At 40.7% G+C, this 22,966-nt stretch overlaps 2 protein-coding genes across 6 annotated transcripts in view; one reads left to right on the top strand and one right to left on the bottom strand.

The window, feature by feature from the left end:
* The window catches only part of MCC (MCC regulator of WNT signaling pathway), a 430,805-nt gene extending 421,069 nt beyond the window's left edge, over positions 1-9,736 (top strand). For all 5 annotated transcript variants that reach the window (XM_004267446.4, XM_049707486.1, XM_049707489.1 and 2 more), the window contains 2 exons: positions 5,552-5,674; positions 7,167-9,736. In XM_004267446.4, the coding sequence (XP_004267494.2) occupies positions 5,552-5,674; positions 7,167-7,347 (304 nt within the window). In that variant the 3' untranslated portion in view covers positions 7,348-9,736. The remainder of the gene's footprint in view (positions 1-5,551; positions 5,675-7,166) is intronic.
* Positions 526-22,966, bottom strand: part of DCP2 (decapping mRNA 2) — a 63,139-nt gene continuing 40,698 nt past the window's right edge. Inside the window, exon 11 of the mRNA XM_004267448.4 lies at positions 526-21,097. Within this exon, the coding sequence (XP_004267496.1) occupies positions 20,934-21,097 (164 nt within the window). The 3' untranslated portion in view covers positions 526-20,933. The remainder of the gene's footprint in view (positions 21,098-22,966) is intronic.

Genomic DNA, 22,966 nt, shown 5'->3' with positions numbered 1-22,966 from the left:
AGTAGGAGCCAGGATTGTCTTCTTGCTGCTGTAGGTGCATATTCCTGAGGGTCTGTATTACTGAGTGTGAAGACACAAGGAAGGGATTACACAGTTCTGGTCGTTCCGGAAAACATTGTGTGAACACATTACCATGGAGGGGCAAGTGGAACATGTAGTGTTTAATTTGTACTTTCTCATCTGCGCGGAGCCTATGGAAGTGTTCCTTTTAGCCTTATTACCTAGACAAACCATAGAAATTCTTTCTGAACTGAAAGCCAAGCAAATTTGAATCAGAAACTAGAAGGAACAGGAAATGAATGGTTGAGGTTCCAGAGTGACTTGGATTAGCAGGTTTATGGCTCTCAGTGTTTTTCAGGTTCTCCTTTGAAAATCAGAGGAAAGCTGTGGTCTTCAGAAAAGTAGAACCGTGCGTGTAATTTTGCATAAAAATTCAGAGAGTTCAAGACCACATGAAGCTCATTTGTAGACCCAGGTAAATAGCACTGCTGCCTTACCAGAGTTTCCCAAATTTGCACAATAATATCACCTGAGGCATTCTTTTTTATTGAGGCATAATAGACATATAACATTATATTAGTTTCTGGTGTACAACGTGATGATTCAATATTTGTATATATTGCAAAATGATCACCATAATAAGTCTAGTTAACATTTGTCACCATAGTTACCAAAAAAATTTCTTACTTGTAATAACTTTTAAGATCTCCTCTCTCAGCACCTTTCAAATACACAGTCCAGTAACATTTAGTCACCATGCTGTACATTACATCCTCGGGACTTATTTATGTTATAACTGGAAGGTTGTACCTTTTAACCCCCTTCACCCATTTCGCCCACCCCCAGCCCCACCTCTGGCAGCCATCAGTCTGTTCTGTGTATCTATGAGCTTGCTTTTTGTTTTTTTAGATTCCACATACAAGTGAGATCATACAGTATTTGTTTTTGTCTTATTTCACTTAGCATAATGCCCTCAAGGTCCATCCATGTTGTTGCAAACGGCAAAATTTCACTTTTTTTTATGGCCGAATAATATTCCATTGTGTATGTATCCCACATCTTTATCCATTTATCCACCGATGGGCACTTAGGTTGTTTTCATATCTTGGCTATTGTAAATAGTGCTGCAGTGAACATGGGGGTGCAGACATCTTTTCAGGGTGGGGATTTCATTTTCTTTGGATAAATACCCAGAAGTGGAATTGCTGGATATGTTGGTTTTAATTTTTTGGGGAACTCCCATTCTGTTTTGCATAGTGGCTACACCAGTTTACATTCCCACCAACAGTACACAGGGTTCCCTTTTCTCTGCATCCTCACCAACATTTGTTATTTCTTGTCTTTTTTATAATAACCATTCTGACAGGTATGAGGCAATATCTCATTGTCATTTTCATTTGCATTCCCCTGATGATTAGTGATGTCGAGCATCTTTTCATATGCCTGTTAGCCATCTGTTTGTCTTCTTTGGAAAAATGTCTATTTAGATCTTCTCTCTTCTGCTCATTTTTCTTTTATTAATTTTCTCTTTCATTCAAACCCTGGCTTCTGCTCATTTTTTAATCAGGTTGTTTTTTTCCTATTGGGTTGTATGGATTCTTTATTTATTAGATACATGATTTGTAAACATTTTCTCCCATTCAGTAGGTTGCCCTTTCATTTTGTGGTTTCCTTTGATGTGCAGAATTTTAGTTCGATGTAGTCCCTTTTATTTATATTTGCTTTTGGTGTCAGATTCAAAAAATCATCACCAAGATTGATGTCAAGGAGCTTACTGCCTGTGTTTTCTCTAGGAAGGAGTTTGATGGCTTCAGGCCTTACCAGGTCTTTAATCCATTTTGAGTTAATTTTTGTGTATGGTGTAAGACAGTGATCCGGTTTCATTCCCTTGCATGTAGCTGTCCAGTTCTCCCAAGACCATATATTGAAGAGACTGTCCTTTCCCCATTATACACACACACGGCTCCTTTATCATAAATTAATTGGGCTCTCTATTCTGTTGTATTGATCATGTGTCTCTTTTTATGCCAATACCGTGCTGTTTTGGTCACCTGGAGCACTTCTTTTTAAATTTATTTATTTATTTATTTATGGCTGTGTTGGGTCTTTGTTGTGGTGTGCGGGCTTCTCATTGCGGTGGCTTCTCTTGTTGCAGAGCATGGGCTCTAGGCGCATGGGCTTCCGTAGTTGCAGCACACGGGCTCAGTAGTTGTGTCTCACGGGCTTAGTTGCTCTGCGGCATGTGGGATCTTCCCGGACCAGGGCTCGAACCCGTGTCCCCTGAATTAGCAGGCAGATTCTTAACCACTGCACCACCAGGGAAGCCCTGGAGCACTTCTTGAAACTGCACTTCCTGGGTCTCAACCCAAACCTACTGAATCAGAATCCAGGGATACCCCTGGTACTGTTACTATAAACACATGCTCTAGAGCAGCACTGTCCGCGAGTAACATCACATGAGCCACAAAGGAAAGCCATGATGTGTGTAACTGCATTTTCTAGTAGCTACGTTAAAAACTGTAACGAACAGGGAAATTAACATATTTAGCCCAGTGTATCTAAAATATTATCATTTCAACATATAATCAATGTTTTTTCAGTTATTTGACCTTCTTTTTTTCATATTAAGTCTTCAAATTCCAGTGTGTATTGTACACTTACAGCACATCTCAGATCAGACTGGCTGAGTTTCAAGTGCCCAAATGGCCTCCTGACGCCTCTAGGCTGCGTGTGGGAAGCGGCCCTAGAGTTGCTACCGCACAGGGGTTTAGCGTTTGTCCAGACAAGCGACGCCAGAGGCATGACTCGTACTGCAGGCGTCTGCCTCGCTCAAACAAAAACAGGTATAAAGTAACTCACATTTTAGGTTTAAGTTTGAGGTTTAGCCTGTCTTTATAGCTTTAAATAAATCAGCATCATGGTTTTCTACCCTGGTGTTTGGACAGCAGTTCACTCCCATCTCCCTCCCTTCCGGAGGCCTAAGGGGTTCTGGGGACAGTTCTCAGCTCCCAGAGATGGCTTCCCGCTCCCAGCCCTGTCCCCATCTCCCTTCACCCCCAGCCAGGGTTGGGCAGGGTCTCTGAGGGCCTCTCTTGCCTTCCTGGGTTCCATCCTCCATTGGAGCCTGCCAGTTCTGGAAGGTTCCCTCCAGTCCCCAGGGGCCTGGGCCCTTCGTTTTGCGGGAGCTGGGATTTCCACACTCGCCCTTTGGGGTGGGGCAGGGATGCGGATGTAATTAGGGGGTGGGGAAGAAGCCGTATCACTCCAGGCAGTTTTATGTTGTGAATTTGAATTCATGGTTAGATTTTAAATTCTCTTCGTAATTTTCTTCTTTCCTTTTGCACTATTAATCGACTTCAGAATAAAGATAAAAGAATTTGAAACAGTAACAAAACGTAAAACAAATAACCCTTCCCTATTCTTTGTAGCCAGAGGGAAGAGGGGAGAAATCTTTCATGCTCTCCTAACTTTTCCTCAGCTGACGGAGGGCTGCCTGCAAGGCTGAGGGGATGGGCTGGGGAAGGAGGGAGGAGCCGCCCTCTCGAGACCCATTCTCACTTATGGTGGGAAATGGTGCCACTCTGGGATTCCAGTGGGAAATGCAGCCAGATGTGAGATTTCCTGGTGGCCACTAGGGCCCAGGAGAAACCTCAGCAACCAGGAGGCACTAGCTGGAAGGCTCTGCGGGGGAGGGGGGGGCCTCCAGCTCCCTTAGGGCTGGTGGGAGGAAGTCACTGGGCGCTACGCACACTTATCCTCACTCACAGAAGCAGGCCTGGAGTTTTGTGTTGCAATTCCTTTCTTCATTAATGAATTTGGGAAGCTGGAACTGCACTTACAGTAGCTGGAGGCAGAAATGTTAAAGATTAGATACTTGAAAAGCCAGGAGGGGAGAACCAGGGCTGAACCACTGAGCACCTGTGAGTCCTCCCCTTCAAGGTCACCCCCCAGGCCCATCCTACAGGAAGCACAACTGAGACTCCGCACACACTTTACAAAAGCATCCAAAATTATAAACACTTCAAGCAACTCGAAATGAGTCAGGTAGAAAGTGAAAGCGTCCCGTCATCCCCCTTCCTGGAGTTCAGCACTGTTGAGTGTTTAGCCTTCTAGTCAGTCACTACAGTATATCAGCTATTCACACATTTTTGGTTGTTTCTGCAAACATGACATCCAATGGAACTCACCCTTTTCGCTTGACAGTGTATCAGCTGCTCTTCCGTGCCAGTGCACGTCAGTCTGCATGCTTTATTAACAGGGAAGAGCATTTCAAGAGAACCACTAGGAGACCCTGAGTGACTTAACCAGCCCCCTGGTTGTTTCCCATTCTTAAGCTTATAACCAGAGCTGAAGTGAATCCAACTGTCATCTCATGTATAGGAACCTACACTCATACTGTTTCTGTAAGGAAAATTCCTATAAAGTTTCTTAGTCAAGGGATGGGTTCATTTTGTATTTTGCTAGATGCTGGCAAATGCCTTCCAGAACCATCATGCTAATTTACATTCCTCATACGCTCATGAGTTGTTTTTAGAGGAGTTTCTTCCATAAATCCTGGTTACTCGGTACGCTCCAAGGTATCCCATACCTTCAGTGACCTGTTTTAACAACTGTTGTCACTGTGAAACTATCCCCTCGCACGGCGTTCGGCACTCAGGATACGTCAGGGAAGAAACCAAATAAGGTCCTTGCCGCCCTAGAGCCTGCATGCCGGTGGGGGAGTCTGCTGAGCAGATTACGACCATGCCGAGCGTGCCACGTGTGACCGAACACAGAGTGGCACCGTGCCTGTGATGGGGACCTCGGGAGGGAGGAGGGTGGTCGGTGACGCCTCCCCGCCCAGGTCTGTGCTCTCGGGAATTAGAGGAAGGCAGTAAGCTGACTTGGACACCAAAAACCTCCTAAGTCACTTGTCTCGGGTCCCTGCAGTAGTAAAGACCCAATGGAACTTGAAGCCAGGGACTGGGGGAGTTGAATGAGCGCGAATATAACTTCCGTACTTGAAATGTGATCAAGGATGAGAATACCAATTCTCCCTCTACCACGACCACACCTTTTTTTATTTTGCCTGGTAGGACTGTGTTGATTTCATTGAGAAGGGACTCATCCCAGGTAGGCTACCCAGGCCAGGTTTATACTCTTGAATCCCCGCATGGTTCAGGAGATGCTTAGCACACTTGGAAAAGAGCACAGAGACCAGGACAGGGGTTTGTGGTCAGACTGCACTCTGCTTGCTGGTCTGCCCACAGCAGGAAGGAACTTCTCCGTCTGGAAGACGAGAAACAACTTCCTGTCCTATTCCTCTGCAACACGCACTTAGATCTCTAAAGGGCCCTTATCATTAAAAGCAGACTCCAGCGGGCCTTCGAGACTGCGGTGGTGGTGTTCGGGCTCTGCAGAGGGGCGCTCTTGTGCTCTCTGGTGTCTCCCCTTTGGTCTGTACTCCTGCCTTTGGACTTGGCAGGCTAAGCCTTCCTCCTCTCTGCCAGGGCAGCAGCCATCTCCGTTCTCTCACGTTACTCACAACATGCTGCATCTCTCCTTGATACAGAGAAAAGAAGTTAAAGGCCAGAGTTCAGGAGCTGGTGAGTGCCTTGGAAAGACTGACCAAGAGCAGTGAAATCCGACACCAGCAATCAGCGGAGTTCGTTAATGACCTAAAGCGAGCCAACAGGTAAATTCTCCGTTTGTAATCCACAGCAGTGCTTGGACTCATACACCAGGGAGAACGTTTCCGTAATTGCTGGAAATCAGCTGTAGAGAACAGTGAATCCTCAGCTGTCTCCCTTAGAGCCTGACCTTCCCTAGGGTATGATTTCCCAGTGTTCCACAGAAACTTAAGAAATGCTCCGTAAGGACAAGTCCTTGGGTCAGATGTGTCTGGGAGATGCAGCAGACTGTGGTCCCTTCCTAACACTTCATATAGGAAAGGTTCTGAGAAGTCATTCAGTTTAAAAAAAAAAAAAAAAATCAGCCTATGTTTAAGCCAATGTTTTCAAAGCAAAACTGGCTACACAACTTTTTTTTTGAGCAGCATTCAAAAATCGGGTGGAACACTTTAGGGAGCATTGCTCTAAGACAGCAGCCGCAAACGTTGTGGGCTCGTGACCCCTGTAAAAAAGTAAGGACCTCAAAGAGTTTTGTTCTTAAAAATTATCTGTCTTGATAAATTTCATTTGAGAAACTAAAACAAATTTTAAGTTTTTATTCATGTACAAAAAACCCCACAACTCACTACATAGAATACAAATGGCATTTATTTAAAAAATTACTCTTTTCCAAAAAATAATTAAAAGAGTGGCACTGTTTCTACAATTTTACAAATATCTTTTAATATTTGGTTTAATTCAGGACAGCTAGATTCTCACATCCGCTTCTCCAGGCAATATGTGGTTTTGAAACATACTGAGGAAACCCAGCTTCATGTACATCTGTAGTTAGAAAATAAAGGACCTCACAGATTTCCCTTGAGAGGGCTTTGGGACTACTGGGGGTCGGTTCTCAGACTACACTTTGAGAACCTAACAGTATATGGAAGGGATCTGGGGGTGCTGTTTTGGACCAGAGAGAGTATGGGGACCTACCTATACCTCTGGGCTCAGCCCCTGCCCTCTTCCCCCAGAGGCCTGTGTCCTGTGTTTGGCTGGCAGCATTAGTAGCTTATGGCCTGTGTGCTCTGAATCCCGTCAGCCCAAAGCATAAAGGGAAACGGTTGGTGCCTCTCTGTCCTCATCCTAGGTGAGGTGACTTAGACTGCAGTGTGTGAGGAACTCCCTCCTGCAACTGCCACTTGACCATGCTGCAAGCAGCCATGGAACAGCAAGTAGATCCACTATTGGTATTTCCATGACAGATGTCTGGAATTCAGCTACCTTTTCTGCTTATCTGTTTTGGATGTGGCCAGTTTGGATTGTTGGTTTAAATCCCTTCCGATACGTTAGTGACAAGCCTCTAGCAGTCAGGCTGAATGAATCGTGGTTAAGTCAATACATGAGTGGCCGTGAGCGTTGAAATACCACTTGATTTCAAATTCTTACTGAAGAGGCTGAGTGTCCTCTGTTTGGAGTGGTACTTACTGGACCAGGTTACCCAGTGGGCAGGACAGTGTGCATCTCAGTGCTACTTAGGATAAATCTTCATTCTCATTTCCTTCTGTTCCCACATAGCAACCTGGTGGCTGCCTATGAGAAAGCAAAGAAGAAGCATCAAAACAAACTGAAGAAGCTGGAGTCTCAGATGATGGCCATGGTGGAGAGACATGAGACCCAAGTGAGGATGCTAAAGCAAAGAATAGCTCTGCTGGAGGAGGAGAACTCAAGGCCTCACACCAATGAAACTTCGCTTTAATCGGCACTCAGGCTCCACGGTTCTGTCCGTGGAGGCTAAAGTCTAGCAGGTCGCTGAGGAGAGAGGGGCCCCAGAGGACAGAGTAACCTGTTGGGAGAAGGAGAAAAGGGAAGGTTGGCAGGTAGGTCAGCACTTGGACAATAGAGTGCCCTGGACTCAGCCCTGGGACGTGGTGTAGACTGTATCCAGAGGATCCTGCCCCTCCCCTCCTGGGCTGTGGACGGCGTGGGAACCCCTGCCGTGTGTGTGCCGGCTCCGCAGGTCTTGCTTCTGCTTTCAGCACTGGCTCTATCACTCTCCCACCTTTCTGTTCTGGAACTTGTGCATTGGTGGTATAATCCAGGCATCACCTCTTCAAGATTTTCCATTCTTTTCTTCTCTTTTTGGTAGACAGCAGCCTTATCTCTGACATCCCTAATTTCTCCTCTTTCCTTCTCCTTCAGAGGAAAACTGCCCCGGGGGGAGAGGGGGCAGGGGGGTGGTGCGGAGACCGTGCTCAGCATCTAGAAGAACTGCTGCTTTGTTTATTGCAACCAGGCTTTGGTTTTCAAGTCCCAGGTATCAACATTTAAGACACAGGCTGTCACTCAGAGGTGTTCTGGGATGTCAAGCACAGGCGAATGGCACACAGGTGTTCCTTACAGTCCCAGATATGTTGAAGCTACAGGTAGAGCAGTTGGGTCTGAACAACTCTGTGTGGGAGAATGAGAACTTCCTTCACCTCTCACTGTGAAAGCAGGCCTGGGCAGGCAGCTGTCTTTAGACTGAGGTTTCCCCGTCCTGGTGGAGCCTTATTAACAGCCAAGGCTTGGAGCTGAGAGAATCCCGCTGATACGAGTAAGGGAACTAAACTTTTGTCAGGAGCAGAGACGCATTAGTACTTTCCACCACCCCAGGGCACTACATAATTGCTGTTCTACACGAATCAAAGCTCATCCACATGAACATGTAGTTAGGTCTGGACCTGCCTCTATTGCGCTAAGGGCAAGAGGCAGGATGCTGAGTAGATAATGTTTTGCAGGCTACACTCCTCTTACAAAGGGCAGGGGGTGAGGGAAGGGCTGTTGAGGCCTCTTTTTATCCCCCAGAGACACGGTGATGGGTAGCATATGGTGTTTCAACAGGGGAAATTTCAAGCAAAATGCTGACAGGACTGGGCAGGAACAAAGTACCTGAATTCTTTCAGGAAGGTCTTCCATTTTAAAATCAATTCTTCATCCCTTTTCTACTATAACCTTCCCTGTTGCACCTTTCACTTTTTTCAGTTCTTCTGTCGCTGCCGTACGCTGACTGATACATCTTAAAGGACCACTTGCCATTTATTCTGTAGCACCTGAAGACCCACCTGAAGTCACCTATGAGAAATATGCCCAATGCCACAGTTCACTATGTTTTGCTTATGATCAGGTCACTGCATTCACTTCCCCGTGTCCATGAGCTGCTTTCAGAGGGCATGACACAAGTTCCTCAGCCTTCTGCACAATGGGGCAGGACACTCTAGCCACCATCTTGGAAGGCAGAGCAGTTCTATCCCAAAGCAACTACCCTTCTTTCTCAGGCCAGCAGTGAGGCTGCCCCATATTCAAAAAAAAAAAAAAAAAAAAAATCAACTGGTACCAGTGTGAAAGACCCAGCTTTTGGATGCTGTGAAGTACCCACTGGCTTGTGTTTCTATAAAATTCAGGTAAATTTGTTTCTGTAGAATCAGGTAAACTTGGTTCTTGTGACATTAAGTCAATTTTTACTCTTCGGATAGTTTCATTTTGTTACAAGGAAAATGATTTGGCTGAAAAGTGTGTGCAAAAAAAGGTGTAACAGATGAAATCATGGTTTTCCCCGTTTTTCCAACATGCCCAGGGAAAACGTCCTCCCTAAGCAAACCGGACTGTGCAAAGCGGGGAACCATTCATGGCTTTCTCTTGTGTGATTGAACAGGTATCAAAACAGAGGGATGGTCTTCATTTTCACCAACACTAAAAAGTGTAGCTGATGCAGGACCTCTGTCTACCATTCTTGTTGCTCCAAGTGAAAACAGAACCTGCTCTTCTAGGGTCATGGAACTCCTCCAGACCTGGGAAGTCTCAAGCTCCTACATTATGAGCCCCAGTATTACTGAGCCTACTTGGCCTCATTTTGAGTTTATACTTCAGCATAATACTTTCAGATATATGGTGGTTGGGTGAAAACTATTTCCCTGGCAAAACTGTTACTTTTATAAATGTGTAGAATAAAAGCTATTAAATAGTTGATTACCTTTCCTTATATTTTTCACATACTCCCCTAAGACACAGTCCTTGTTGAAGGTGAACCTATGGGCACTTGGTTATTATGTTAATTGCAGGGCTTACTAAAACCGCATTGATTAAATAAATGATTACAGGTGCCTGGATCATTTTCTTTTTTTATAACCTGAATTTTTCTTTCTAAATAGGAGCTGGTTTATATTAACATCTCCATCAGAGGTAAACAGTGATCCTAATTATAACTTGTACAAGGTTAAAAATGTTCCGACTTTCATATGTTTGTTTTAATCCTCAGTGGTTAACCCTTTTAGGCAGTCACCTTCGCTGTTCAGAGTTGTCTCTGGCTCTTAGAGAAATAGGCATGAGAAGAAAGTTCCCTTGGAGTATAATTTCCCACTACTACACTGAGGCAAAAATCTCAAGTAAAAGAGACTTCTGTCTATTGCTGGAGTGCCATCAACACGTGCACCTACCAACCGGATCTGATGTTCTGCCGAACCCCATGTGTACCAGCTACCAAAACTGCCATGGAATTGTAGGCGGTAAGATTCCCTTTTGAGATTTACACCAAAAGCTACTGATGCTTATGTATCTTATGTGATCAGACAGTTGGGATTTATCATGTCCTCCCTACCTCAGAGGTACACTAGATGTTTTATCATTGCCAATGCAGATAATTAACTGTTGCATATTCACTCTCATCTGCTAGCATGTCAGGTTTCTGAAGTTAATATCCATGCTGCCTGAAACTGGAATGGTAGAATAAAAAAAAATTAAGTGGCAGTTAAACATAATTGCTTAATCCTCCTGTGAGATAATGCATACCTTACTAAGTCTTCCTCTGAGCCTACAGCAAGACTTTACAGGGACATTCCCCTTCTCCAGGGAGGCAGTCCAAGTTAGAGCTGATGAGGCTTTCTTTTTAGGATGAGGACAGTAAAGATTTTACTATTCTAAGGAAAACCTGAAATCACAGAAAAGTCTCCTAGTTCCCAGCTGCATATAGATTACATTATTTCAAGTGAAAAAAATGCCTCATAATTACCCGATCTGGGCTGGATTGCCTATGCAGATGGCATGAATTGTCTCCTATGGCCCACAGAAATTATCCTGCAATTATTTTTTAATTCTATCAAATATCTTAAAGCTCTCAAGAGTTTGGGGTATCATGCTTGTGTTTTAAGTGAAGTAATGAGAAAGACTACAGAAGACACCCAAACTTTTATTATTATGACTTCTGAAAGCCCTAAGCTTTTTCCATAAACTATTTGCAAATGCATAGCTGGGATTATGGCTCATCCATGAAACTAAACTCTCTATAAAGTGAACAAAGGTCATGTTCCCTAAGTTTACAGCTGCACCTATTTGTAGATGCAGCAAACAGCTTTTAATTAGACAGTTTTTAGAGCCCAAAGGGGGAGAGAATTATGATGACTGAAATTTCTGAATTGAATTTTAATTAGGGTGCATCCTATAGGGTTGCCAAGGATTTTGTGGGTGGGGAGGAAGCATAAGTAACATTTTTGTTTTTCTGCACCACGTGACAGCTTGGTAAAACAACACTGTAAAAAATTCTGAAAAAATCATGTAGCAATTATTTTTTTATTTCTCCAGTGGAATGGCCTAGTTGACAGGAAATGATACTGTTACCACCTTTCACGGAGACTTGCTGGGCACTACTTTGCAGAGGCATCACTTGTTACAAAACACAAATTATGCCTTTGCTGTACACAATTCTTATTGAAGTCTATCAAAATCCTATAATAGTTAACTGAAATCCTGTGTTCACATAGGCCGGGCTGAACCTGTCACCTTCTGAAGTTCCTATTTCACATACTTGAAGTTAACTTTCTAACTAACTATACTTATTCACTAGGAGATGAATAGGGATGCCTTAGGCTGCCAAACACTAATTTTTCAGAATTGGCGCCAGAATTATCAATTAATATAATGCTGGCTGTAGCCACCACAGCATCACTGAGCACTCAGTGGCTGTTAAAACATTAAGGACGTGGAAAAGAATACAAGTTGAATAGCAGCTGTTCACGTATTCTCATTTTTTGCTAATTCTTGTGTAGAGAAAAAGTTTCGCATACCGACAACTATTTTTGGTGAAGGGTTACATTGGATAAGTTGTCACATTGCATCTGAGTGAGATTTTGCATAGGACCAAGACAAGAAATCCTTCTGGCCCAGTAATAGCAACTGCTACTGGATCATCAAGGTTGCTACAAAATCATTTATCCACTAATCATCTGAAATACCAGCTCAGCAGTACAAAGCAAGCTAGAGACAAAATTCCTTCATACTGATGACCTGCTTAGTTATCCCAGCTCTACTGTTCACTTTTGCACTTTTTTGCAAATCAGATCCACGTGGAAAATGTTCTGTTTGTAGAACTCATAGTATTCACTTATAGTGCTCATGTCAGGACAGCCATTCGGGAGCCCCTAATAATCTGCTTCTCTTTGAACCCAGTGCAAAGATGATGAAACATGTTCACTTTTCTATGTCTAATCAGTTTTTAGACATTGTCAAGACTTACTTCGCATGAGATTTTGTTTCCTATTATTTGAAAATGTGCTACTTTTAAGCTGCTTGAATGTACTGTCAGTTATTAAAGCACATGTGACTAAGTTTGCATTTGTCAGTATTGTTCTACTGTATTAAAGTCTCATTTTAAGGTTGCCCTTTAACACTGTACTATACCTTGTAATTTTTCTTCACTTGTATGCTTTAAATGTTTCCAGATGCCTTTAGTTTTAGCTGCTGTAAAATAGCTTTGTGTTATTTGATATAGAATTGTTTAAAAAAAAATCCATTTATTTATACAGAGACATTTATAATATTTTACAAACAATCTTATATTCTGAATAAAGATTTCTAATTCGATAATGTGCTTTAACTGTATTCACTGAAGGATACGGCTGTCCTGTAATACTGTGTGTCTAACATTTAATATCAAACATCGCAGGTTTCATAGTTACATCACGAGCCCTCATCAAAGCGGGAAACTACAAGACAGACTGTATTAGGTCAAAACGGCCAACAAACAGCCAAAAGAAACCTCATTTATCGCCAATGTCTACTGGGCTGCCTTTTCTGATTTGGTATGAACGCAGAGTTAATTATCTATTGAAGGATCTGCATCTTTTTTCCTCTTTAAAAGTTAATGAAAGAGGGAATATAACAAAAAGTTACTGAAAGAGGGAATATAACAATGAGCTGGAAAGTCACCCATGCCTCTAAAGAAGGATGATGAGCAGCTCTGCAAGGTGTCTGATGTTAGAATATTACTACAGTGTTGTCAGTTCTCATTATCAAAGCAAAGTACCTTTGACAGTAAGAGTATAACACCTTGGTTACTCTCCTTTCTTAAAATCTTAAATAAAAATTTCTATCATACAGCTGTGGTCTCTAGTAGGGAAGAATGTATTTCTCTGACCCCTGAGATCCAAGGACTGGCAAGCATTCTATTTAGAAAACCAGGCTTTAATACAAATTGAAGAATTGTTGGATTTTATGTATCTAATTAACTCACAATATAACCTTGCTTTAAAAATCAACAACCAAACCATAAACTGAGATGGAGAATACATACCAGTTTTCATTTTTGCAGAGACGACACTCTACCCTTAATATTTCCTCCTATCACATATTTCCTCCTATCACATAAACATACCTTTATCTCATACTTGTCATTTTTTTTACTGGTCCAGAGAGATGCAGCCAAAATATGAGCAACTTGCAACCTACAACAAGTATCAGTAGCAGAAGCCAGGTTAAGGTAGTAATTAAAACTGCCCAAGCAGCAAAATTTATTGATATTGCACTACAAAGAGTAAATTTAACATGATAATGTTTTTACAGAAAGCCAATATTTGATCAATCAATCAACTGTAAAAATGTTTTAAAATACAAAGGAAACCTTCCATCATTCAAACCGTATTTAAGATAGAAGGTTTCTCATTTCTCAAATGGTGTTATTTACATCAAAAGCTTTCAAAAAGAGCATAACTGTTAAGACACAGGACTTTGTTCATTTTCTCAGTGGAGAATACAGCTGGCATTTCTAGTCAACTTTGGAAGTGCAGTAATCCTGCAAACATTTAAACTCCTGATTCATAAACATGAGTCACTGGAAATCCTTTACTTATGATAGACACACTCAATATAAGTGAAAAATCAATAGAAGTAAAATCCTTATCCTTTCATTAACACTGAGGGGAAAAGAGAAAACTATTCAGTCAGAATGTAATAAGCCCTGAAAACACAGTAAGTAATACCACTCTAAAGGTTATCAATTCATTGAACTATAAGGTGCAGCAACAAGGCTGATTTGGGGGTTCCTTTTCTGCTTTTCCTAAATGTTTCACAATCAAAACAAGCACCAAAAACTTCATTACTGGGCTTCCCTGGTGGCGCAGTGGTTGAGAGTCCGCCTGCCGATGCAGGGGACACGGGTTCGTGCCCCGGTCCGGGAAGATCCCACATGCCGTGGAGTAGCTGGGCCCGTGAGCCATGGTCACTGAGCCTGCGCTCCGCAACGGGAGAGGCCACAACAGTGAGAGGCCCGCAAAAAAAAAAAAAAAAAAACTTCATTACTACCATGGACAGAATCACTCCAATGGTTTACTTACACAGTCTTTCTCGAAACATTAAAATGCCCTAGAAGGTAAAGTAATAAAATGCTGCTATAATTAAGGTAAAAATCAAATGTTAAATCATTTTACATGAGACAAAAATTATTGCTGAATAAAGTTTACAAACCTATTTAGTTATCACATTGACTCTAAAGTTCAGTTTTCTCAAGTGGAATATCATGTTTAGCAAAACCATTTCATCAATTTTTTTCTACCAGATTTTGTCAGTCCATGACTCAGCATAAATATCTTCACCTTTTTCAGACTAAAACCTACCCCCCAAGAAAACTGTTTTAAGACTACGTATGTTCCATGAACATTACCTAGTCTCCACAGCATCAAAGACACTTCAAATCTTGTTTTGGAAATAGGCAGGAAATATAAAGAAATCAATTCTTATTCCCTTTCCCATCCAAACTAAACTGGATGGTCACTTTAGTTAACACATGAACCATAATTCCATTTGATTCATCATTTTATTCTGAAATAAGACTTTTAAATTTTCATTAAACAGGTAAAATTAAAAATCTGAGTTGTATGAATCAATATTTAGCAAAGATGAATTTTTTATAAAGTATTAAGCTAATGAGCAAACTTCAAAAACAATTAGAAAAAATATGTATATTGTGCATATATATATACACAAATATATGTATATGCAAAATAGTTCATGGTTTTATTTTCCTTCCCTATTTATTACTGAAGAAAAACAGTTTATAATATTTATAAAATGGAAGTCAGGTTACCTGTCTCCTGTCCTAACTTTGAAATGAAATTAGCAAAAAAGTAAAATTAAAGAATCAGTTCTTTGGGCTCTCGCATTTGGAAGTAAAAGGTACTTGTGCAAGATCCAAACACAAACCTAAAATGACCACCAGAGGCAGCAGTGCCCTAGGACAGTAGTGAAATGCACAAAGAAACTCTGCAGATAGGTCTTTTGTGCTTTTCTATCAGTGCATATCGTAGGTGTTAAGACATGAAGAGTACGGCCATTCATTTGTTCCAAAAGTATTCAATATTAACACATCTAACTAACCAAACTGCTGAGGAATAGTTACTACCTTTCTCAATTTCATTCACAATTGAGAACCTTTGCTTCCATTTCCTGCCATCCACAATCTATTCCTAAATATCACAAAAGCATAGTAAGCGAAGATATCATTTTACAAAGATCTAGCTAATATCTTAAAGCTTAAGAAATGACTAACAATGAAGATTTGTGCCAAAAATGTCTCACACCATCGTTTGCAGCTATAGATTGTTTTAGAAACTCAGATTCAATTCATTGTAAGTACACTAAAATGTTACATCCTGTCAAAAAGTCCACAGCCGAAGAATGTTAACTGAGACCTCTCAAAGACCAGCAGAATACTGCCCATTTTGCCCTAGAACTACAGAGAAGTTTCCTTTGTTCCCAAACCAATGTGACAGCTACCTGCATGAGAGACTAAAATAAAATAGCACAGGCATCCACAGCCCTCCTAACTGCTCATGGCCCAACGGTCAAAGTTAAGATGCAATCACTGCTTGTAAATTCCCACAGGGGCAGATACACCATAGGGATGCATCACAAGGAAAAAAAAAAGATTCTTTTACCGAAAGAGAAAAACCGACACGGGGTGGGCACTGAGGGGGCGGGGGGGAGTAGGGACAGGGTACAGGTGGCATGGGACAGACTCAATGGCCGCTTCCTGATCAGTCACCCCAGAAAAGGGATTAAGAAACAACAGGTCTTCAAACAGCACTCACCGGACAGAGGCCAATAACCAAAAACACCCAAACACCAAAAAAGCATCAAGTATATGTTCAGGGCCTTATTCTTCCACTGGACTGAAGGATTAAAGGCTACTAACAGGAGGGTCCACGCAAAACAAAGTTACAAACATAGGCAGTTGACTTCTGCATTCAGTCCCTTTCCCAGAGCACACTTGACCAGCACTACACAGCTAATGCAACCTTGTTAAGGTTAATTCCTCTTAGATTGTGCTTTCAAGCTACCATAGCTAGACCATGCCCTCTGCTAACAACAGAAGACCCAAGACAAATGAAATCTCTTTACTGGTGATTTCATAAGGAACCCAGATTAAAGAGTCAATTATGAATGTTTTCTCAAGATAAAACTTTCATAATTTATCGTAGTTTTTTGTTTACACTTCTCTGTACCTTATGTTAAAGTCTGAGCAACAAAGCTGGTGGAAGCCAACACTTCAAGTCCACTCCCAGGCAGGGGAGGTAGCTTTACTCTGTTCCCTAGCTACAAACCACCAATTCAGTAATAAATACTGTCTGCAACAGGAAACTAGACGGAAAGCATCACTATTCAGGACAAATATATGGCTACCATGTGAAGGGACTACGACACACAGCTGATTACGGCTGTGTATACTCTGGGTTGCGTTCCTGTAAGAAAGCCGTGTACTTCTAATCAGCATAGGAAGGACCAGACTCCCAAACACTGATCATTAAAGTGAGAAAAATTACATTAGATTTACTGGATTGCTTGGCAACCATACTTAGAAAAAATTATACCCAGAGCCAGAAAACGCTTGGTAATGGCCACATATATTAGACTCTGCTTGGGCTAGGCAATGATCACATTTCTAGCCTCGTGCATCATACAGCACTCAATAATTGATTTTATTTTCTAAAATTTCTTCTTCATGCTTTCTTTGCCCAGCAACTATAGCTATCTTCTTCCTTCAGGGCACTTTTATTCTATAATAATAAACCTATCATATTTTTTGAAACTGCAATCCAGAACTCTACTTTGAAAGCATTAGACAGAACCTACACTGTCCACCTGCAATCTGCCATCTTTATGACAGAGGAGTACAAACTTCAAGAGCAACTCAATTCTAAGAAGAAAAAGATGCTGAGAAAGCCCATCATAATCTCATTTTTAGAATTCTTGGCAACTATACAAATATATCTTAAAGTCTACGGACAGAATACAAAGTAAGGAACTCTAGGCTTTACCAAATGATCAGGAATAGTTTAACAAAACTGTTACTTACTAACACCCGTTTACCTAGAGACAGGTACTTACAGGGTATTGATACCTTCAGACGGAACAAGACTTTGTCCTGCTCACCATTAATCTAAAGTTACAGTGACACGTGAGCCCCCTTCCCCAGGCTAGAAAATATCCAAGTCGGAATTGCTAGGTAACACTTATTTTTCTTCAATCAGAAAAATGTTAACAAATCTGACCTTTTAACTATGATTAATATGTGAAGAAAACACTGCCTCAGGGAATACAAAGACAATAGATGTCAATCAAAACAAAATCTCTGAGTGGGCAGAGGGAGGTCCGCTGGTACAAAAAGAAAGATAAAAAGCCAAGAGATGTCATCAGAGTAAGAAAAATAACTCGGCAAAAAGTCTAATTTTTTAACTAACTTTGCTCCTTACTGTTCAAGTTAACTGTTGGAAGCAAACAAAAAAAAAGGTGAGGGAATACGTAATGAAATGTTTTTAATTTTTTTAATGTACATATGCAGTCAGACCTGAACTTTTCTAAAGACTACCACAATGTATTAAGTTTTATAGAAAAATTTAATCCTGTGGAAGGATGCTATTCACTTAGATTTGAGGAGTTTTTGATATTAACATACAAATTACTAAAGACTTAAAAGACAAAATACCAACCCAATCTCATAGCATAAAATTTTGTTATACATCTTCATCATCTGTACTTACTAATTGATATGTAATAGAAAAATAAGGATATCCATGTTCAAAGCAGCAAGCAGTGACCACCATTCCTTTACAGCACAGGAAACTCACCTTTATATATAACCATGAAAAAGCAACTTAATTTTCAAACATCTTCATTCAAATTTCACCCATGCTAAAAGAGCTCTATTAGGTTCTCACACTTCCCCAAATGCTCATGTCTCAGGAGAGCATCACGGTTTGTAATCCTAAAACCATTCATTTGCTATTTCTGAACAAAAATTTTGAAAGCATGTAAACCATACCCCTATCTTCTGGATTACAATGGTTAAGTACAAAAACAATTCATTGAACATCTTACAAATCACTACAGTTACACATAAAAGCACCTAAGAAATTTTAAAAAATAAAAGATTCACAGTGCACTGAACCTTGGAACATATAAGGCTGGAACATAAGAACACTGAAAAAGTGGATTCGAAAGACCTGTTCTCTCAAAGACATAAAACATAATGAAGCCAACCCAACACTTTTCTCATCTAGCTTCTTAAAACGCAGCACACAGAAGTCAAGTACTGCATATTCAGCACTCTCCTTTATCACTTGATTTCTTCAAACCGTGCTAAAATTTCTCAATCGAGAAAGCTAGTTCTATGCTAAGCATGGCCTTTCTCAAGGTAACCTGAACACTGAGAAACTTAATACACAGGTTTGAGGGAATAAGTATAGCAGAAGTACATAAAACATGTACATCCAACTTATACATTTTCTGCATAGTTAAGTCACATCACACACATAAACTTTAAATCGCATCTTTTAACATTTTTTTAAATCTCAAACTGTCAAGAGAGCTAAAAGCCTCAAGTTACCAAAGTTCCATTCCAACAAGACCCTTATTTTGTTCCACCCACAGTGCATTAAATGAAGCAGCACAACAGCAATAATATTTAACCATAGTTAAACTACCATTATCGAAAAGAGATCATCGGTTGGTTCCTGAAAAGGCTCAACACCATTGGAGGCCATACTTCTGGTAACTAATCTCTTCTGCTTTAGTATCGAGAGCTGAAAGTTCCAACTTGAGGCACCAGAAAGACTGACCAAAGCACTCACTTAAAAAGGGAAAACCCCTACAAAAATCACTAAAAATTAAAGTTTCCAGATGGCAGTAAATGAGTGAAAATGATTTACCTGCCAGGCAAACAGTTTTCACTGTTTCTGTTCATAATTTAACAGAAATCTGGAATGCTGGGACCAACTAAAAATATGGCTCAAGGAGACCCAAGCAAAGCAGCTGTATTTTTGGAAAGAACAGTTAAGAGCTTCCTAATGCAATCATATAATGCATTTTTAAAAGGTCACAGAAGGATTCACAAATTTGTCACATTAAAAGACGCAGGATTGTGAGTAACCTAATTCTAAACACACTGCTATAACTGAATTATCCTGCTTAGCACCAGGAGGGTGACACTTGTATTAATAAATAGAATTTCTCCTTTAAAATCAAGCCATTGAAAAGCTAAAGCAAATTAATACCAAGTGAACTCCTTACAATAGCACTTCTTTTGAAAGTCCCACCGGGTTAAATAGAACCCCTATTAAATAGGCTATCTATACAGAATAAAGATTTCTACAATAAAATTTACAAGCAGAGATATATTTTGTGGATACCACATGTAAAAAAGATTTTTAAAACCCACATGACAGAAGCACACGCACGCATATGCTCACACTCTCCCCGCAACCCCCAAAGAAACACCTTCAATGAGGTTAGAAGCAGCCCAAACACTAAAGCCCCTTAAAGCCCTGGTGATTGTCCTCAATTATATAGCTAAAATCCTTCTTTAAATGGGCACTGCCATCCTTATTTGGATTTAAGAATCCTAAAGGAGCAAAATACATTCCTAGGAGTGAATTATACACGTTACTTCCGTGTTCTGATCCTCCCCTAGTGAAATGCTTTATCTGTACTTGGGTACACTGCATACCCTTCCCTTTGGCTCCATCATCTAGGGGCTTCATGCTAATAAAAGTGTGTCAGTCTCTGCTACTACTGCAAATTGGAACCTAATATAACATCAGTTTCCAGAGATCAACACTGAGATGCAATGTAAAACCTAATAATGTCAGTATTCCATACATATTTACACAACTTAATACAGAATAAAGTTTCACAAGAACAAAATCATCATATGATACTAAGGGGCTGGCAGCAGGATGGTGCAGATGTGACCAAAGCAGTATCGGGGTCCCAGCCCCCGTGCTCTCTCCCCACTACCCTCTCTCCGCGGTCTCCCAGGTTCACTGACTGCACACAGCACAATTCAAAATTAGAGCATCAACTCCCCGCCCAACCAACTCAGTCCCTCTCCAGGCTGAGGACTTTGTCCTTTAATGAAGTGCTGAGAGTTCATTTTGAACATGAACATTGTATAGCAGATGCTGACTCTAAATAAAACCTTAACAAAACTCCTAGCAGAGGAGGATTAGAAAACCTAAGTGGTTAGAAGCAGAGATAGGCACAAAATGCCACCAAAGCAGATGACCTGCAATCTTGACTTCTGTGACATTTCAGCTCTTGTATTCATTTAATAATTGTGTATTTTAAGTTTCTTTTAAAATTTTCAATATAAGGAAACTAGTAGTTATCAATACAATCACTGTAATGGGTTGATGGAGCATTCCCATTAACTTAGCTGTTAGTGATGACTCAAACACTATTTTCTTGACCAGAATACAAAATAAAAACCATAATCACACAGAAAAAAATGCCCTCATAAAAAGCAACTTAAATTCATTAGCCAAACACTGAAAAGGTACGTATGTATAAAAAGTTATAACTGCATTTACAGTGCAAACTCATGTTTCTTTCTACTCTCTCTTCTGCACATAGAACATCTCTTCAGAAACATCATTGCCTCCCTGCATTTCTTTAAAACACCTGAGAAAGGTAAGGCTCAAAGAGACACCCACTCAAATGCAACAAGTCTCTGATCTTGGAACTTCCACAACACATTTGTTGCTATCAAAGGTCCAAGATTTTCATTATAGCATTATGGTCAAACTTGAAACTCAAAAAGGCTCTGGATGAAAAGGGGAACTTGCAACGTCCATTACATGCCACAGACTGGCCCTCGGCATGTTCTAGCAACTGGTCTTCACCGGAGCAAGGTAAGTCATATACAGCATCTGCTTAAAAAACAAAATAAATAAACTCAGTAACAGTAAATCTTGCCCTTCACCTTTTGTTATAAAGGAATCCATGTGCAGTATATATTCATCTCCCCACACTCTAAATCTAACCTAAGTAGAACCACCAAGATATCTTCCTTTCCCTAAACTGGTACTCAAGTGAATTTCTAATCTATTATTGCTTATTCCAAACAAACATTCAAAATCTTAATCTCAGCCTTTATTTTAAGACCCTTAATATCCACCTGCTTTCAAAAATGGGCATACCTAGGGACTTCCCTGGTGGTGCAGTGATTAAGAATCCGCCTGACAATGCAGGGGATACGGGTTCGAGCCCTGGTCCAGGAAGATCCCCCACATGCCACGGAGCAACTAAGCCTGTGCGCCACAACTACTGAGCCTGCAAGCCACAACTACTGAGCCCATGTGCCACAACTACTGAAGCCAGCACACCTAGAGCTCGTGCTCCACAACAAGAGAAGCCACTGCAATGAGAAACACGTACACTGCAATGAAGAGTAGCCCCTGCTCACCACAACTAGAGAAAGCCCGTGTGCAGCAACGAAGACTCAACACAGCCAAAAATAAATTAATTTTAAAACTGGGCATACCTTTGTTTACCACCTATATTTGTATTTTGTGCCAACATAAGGGGAGCTTCTTGATAGAGATCAAAATGTAAACATTATAAAGATTATAATTACAATGTAAGATCTGTAAAGATTCCAATTCTAGAAAAATAAAGCTGGAGGTTATTAAATATTCAGTGAGTATGTCAACCTAAAGAAAAATCCAAATTTTCAAAATCATAGTACAACAGAATTCCAACTTATCAGGGCTTTTTTTTTTCCCCTTAAAGTAGAACAGGGACCTGACCAGGAAAGTAGGTTTGGAATAGACACCAAAAGGTTGAGGCAGAAATAAAGTCTGATACGAGGTTTCCCAGGATAAGAACACTTTTATACTTCCTTCTCAAGACAACTCAAAATTTTATATATCTGAATCATGCCTAACTAAGTTGGATATACATTATACTGTGCCTTCTTTAATGTTCCTAAACATATGGCTTTTTAAAGATTTTGTGAAATAATTGATTTCTGAAGTTACATTACTTCAACTATCAGCCTATCATGCCCACACCACCTAAGGTGGCCAGAAAAGTCCAACTAAGAGGAATTCTACCACCATAACTTAATGATAGTTCCAACTTCTTACACTTAATTTTCCAAAACAGGGTTAAAGGATCTCTCTCTCTGTTTTTTTCCTGGACGTGCCGCAGGCATGTGTGATCTTAGTTCCCTAACCAGGGATCGAACCCACGTTCCCTGCATTGGAAGCACGGAGTCTTAACCACTGGACCACCAGGGAAGTCCCCAAAGCATCTCTTTTAATATAGCTTCTATCTTGCTTAAATCATAAACAGTAATGCAAGAAAATATAATTATAATGCTTTTCAATTCTTAAGAGTTTTCTATATGAAAGCCTTAAATCTAGATGGTAAATAAATGCTTACCTACTGCACAGAGAATTTCATACCATTCAAAACAGGACCGAAGAAAAAAATAGCCTACTGCACTTCCAAATGACATCTATTAAATCAGTATTTACAAAGAGCTTTCTACATTCCTCAACATTACTTTCCAAATCAGATCACACACCTACTCTTCATAACTGAGGGTGGAGAAGTTCCAAATGTCATTTTAATAAAAGCTATCCTTAGTACCATCTTAACAAGTTGATCATTACCTCAAGTAAGGGGGAAATGTTTCCCTTCTGAAGTTAGCACTCCCCTTATATATATGTGAGAATGAGGTTTCTCCTCACCATTATGTTACTTGGGTCTACTCCCTGTCTAACCCTTAAGCA

The sequence above is a fragment of the Orcinus orca genome, chromosome 3 (assembly GCF_937001465.1).
Source record: "Orcinus orca chromosome 3, mOrcOrc1.1, whole genome shotgun sequence".
Taxonomy (NCBI): domain Eukaryota; kingdom Metazoa; phylum Chordata; class Mammalia; order Artiodactyla; family Delphinidae; genus Orcinus; species Orcinus orca.
Note: the sequence above shows the minus strand (reverse complement) of the source record. Positions and strands in the feature narration are given on the sequence as shown.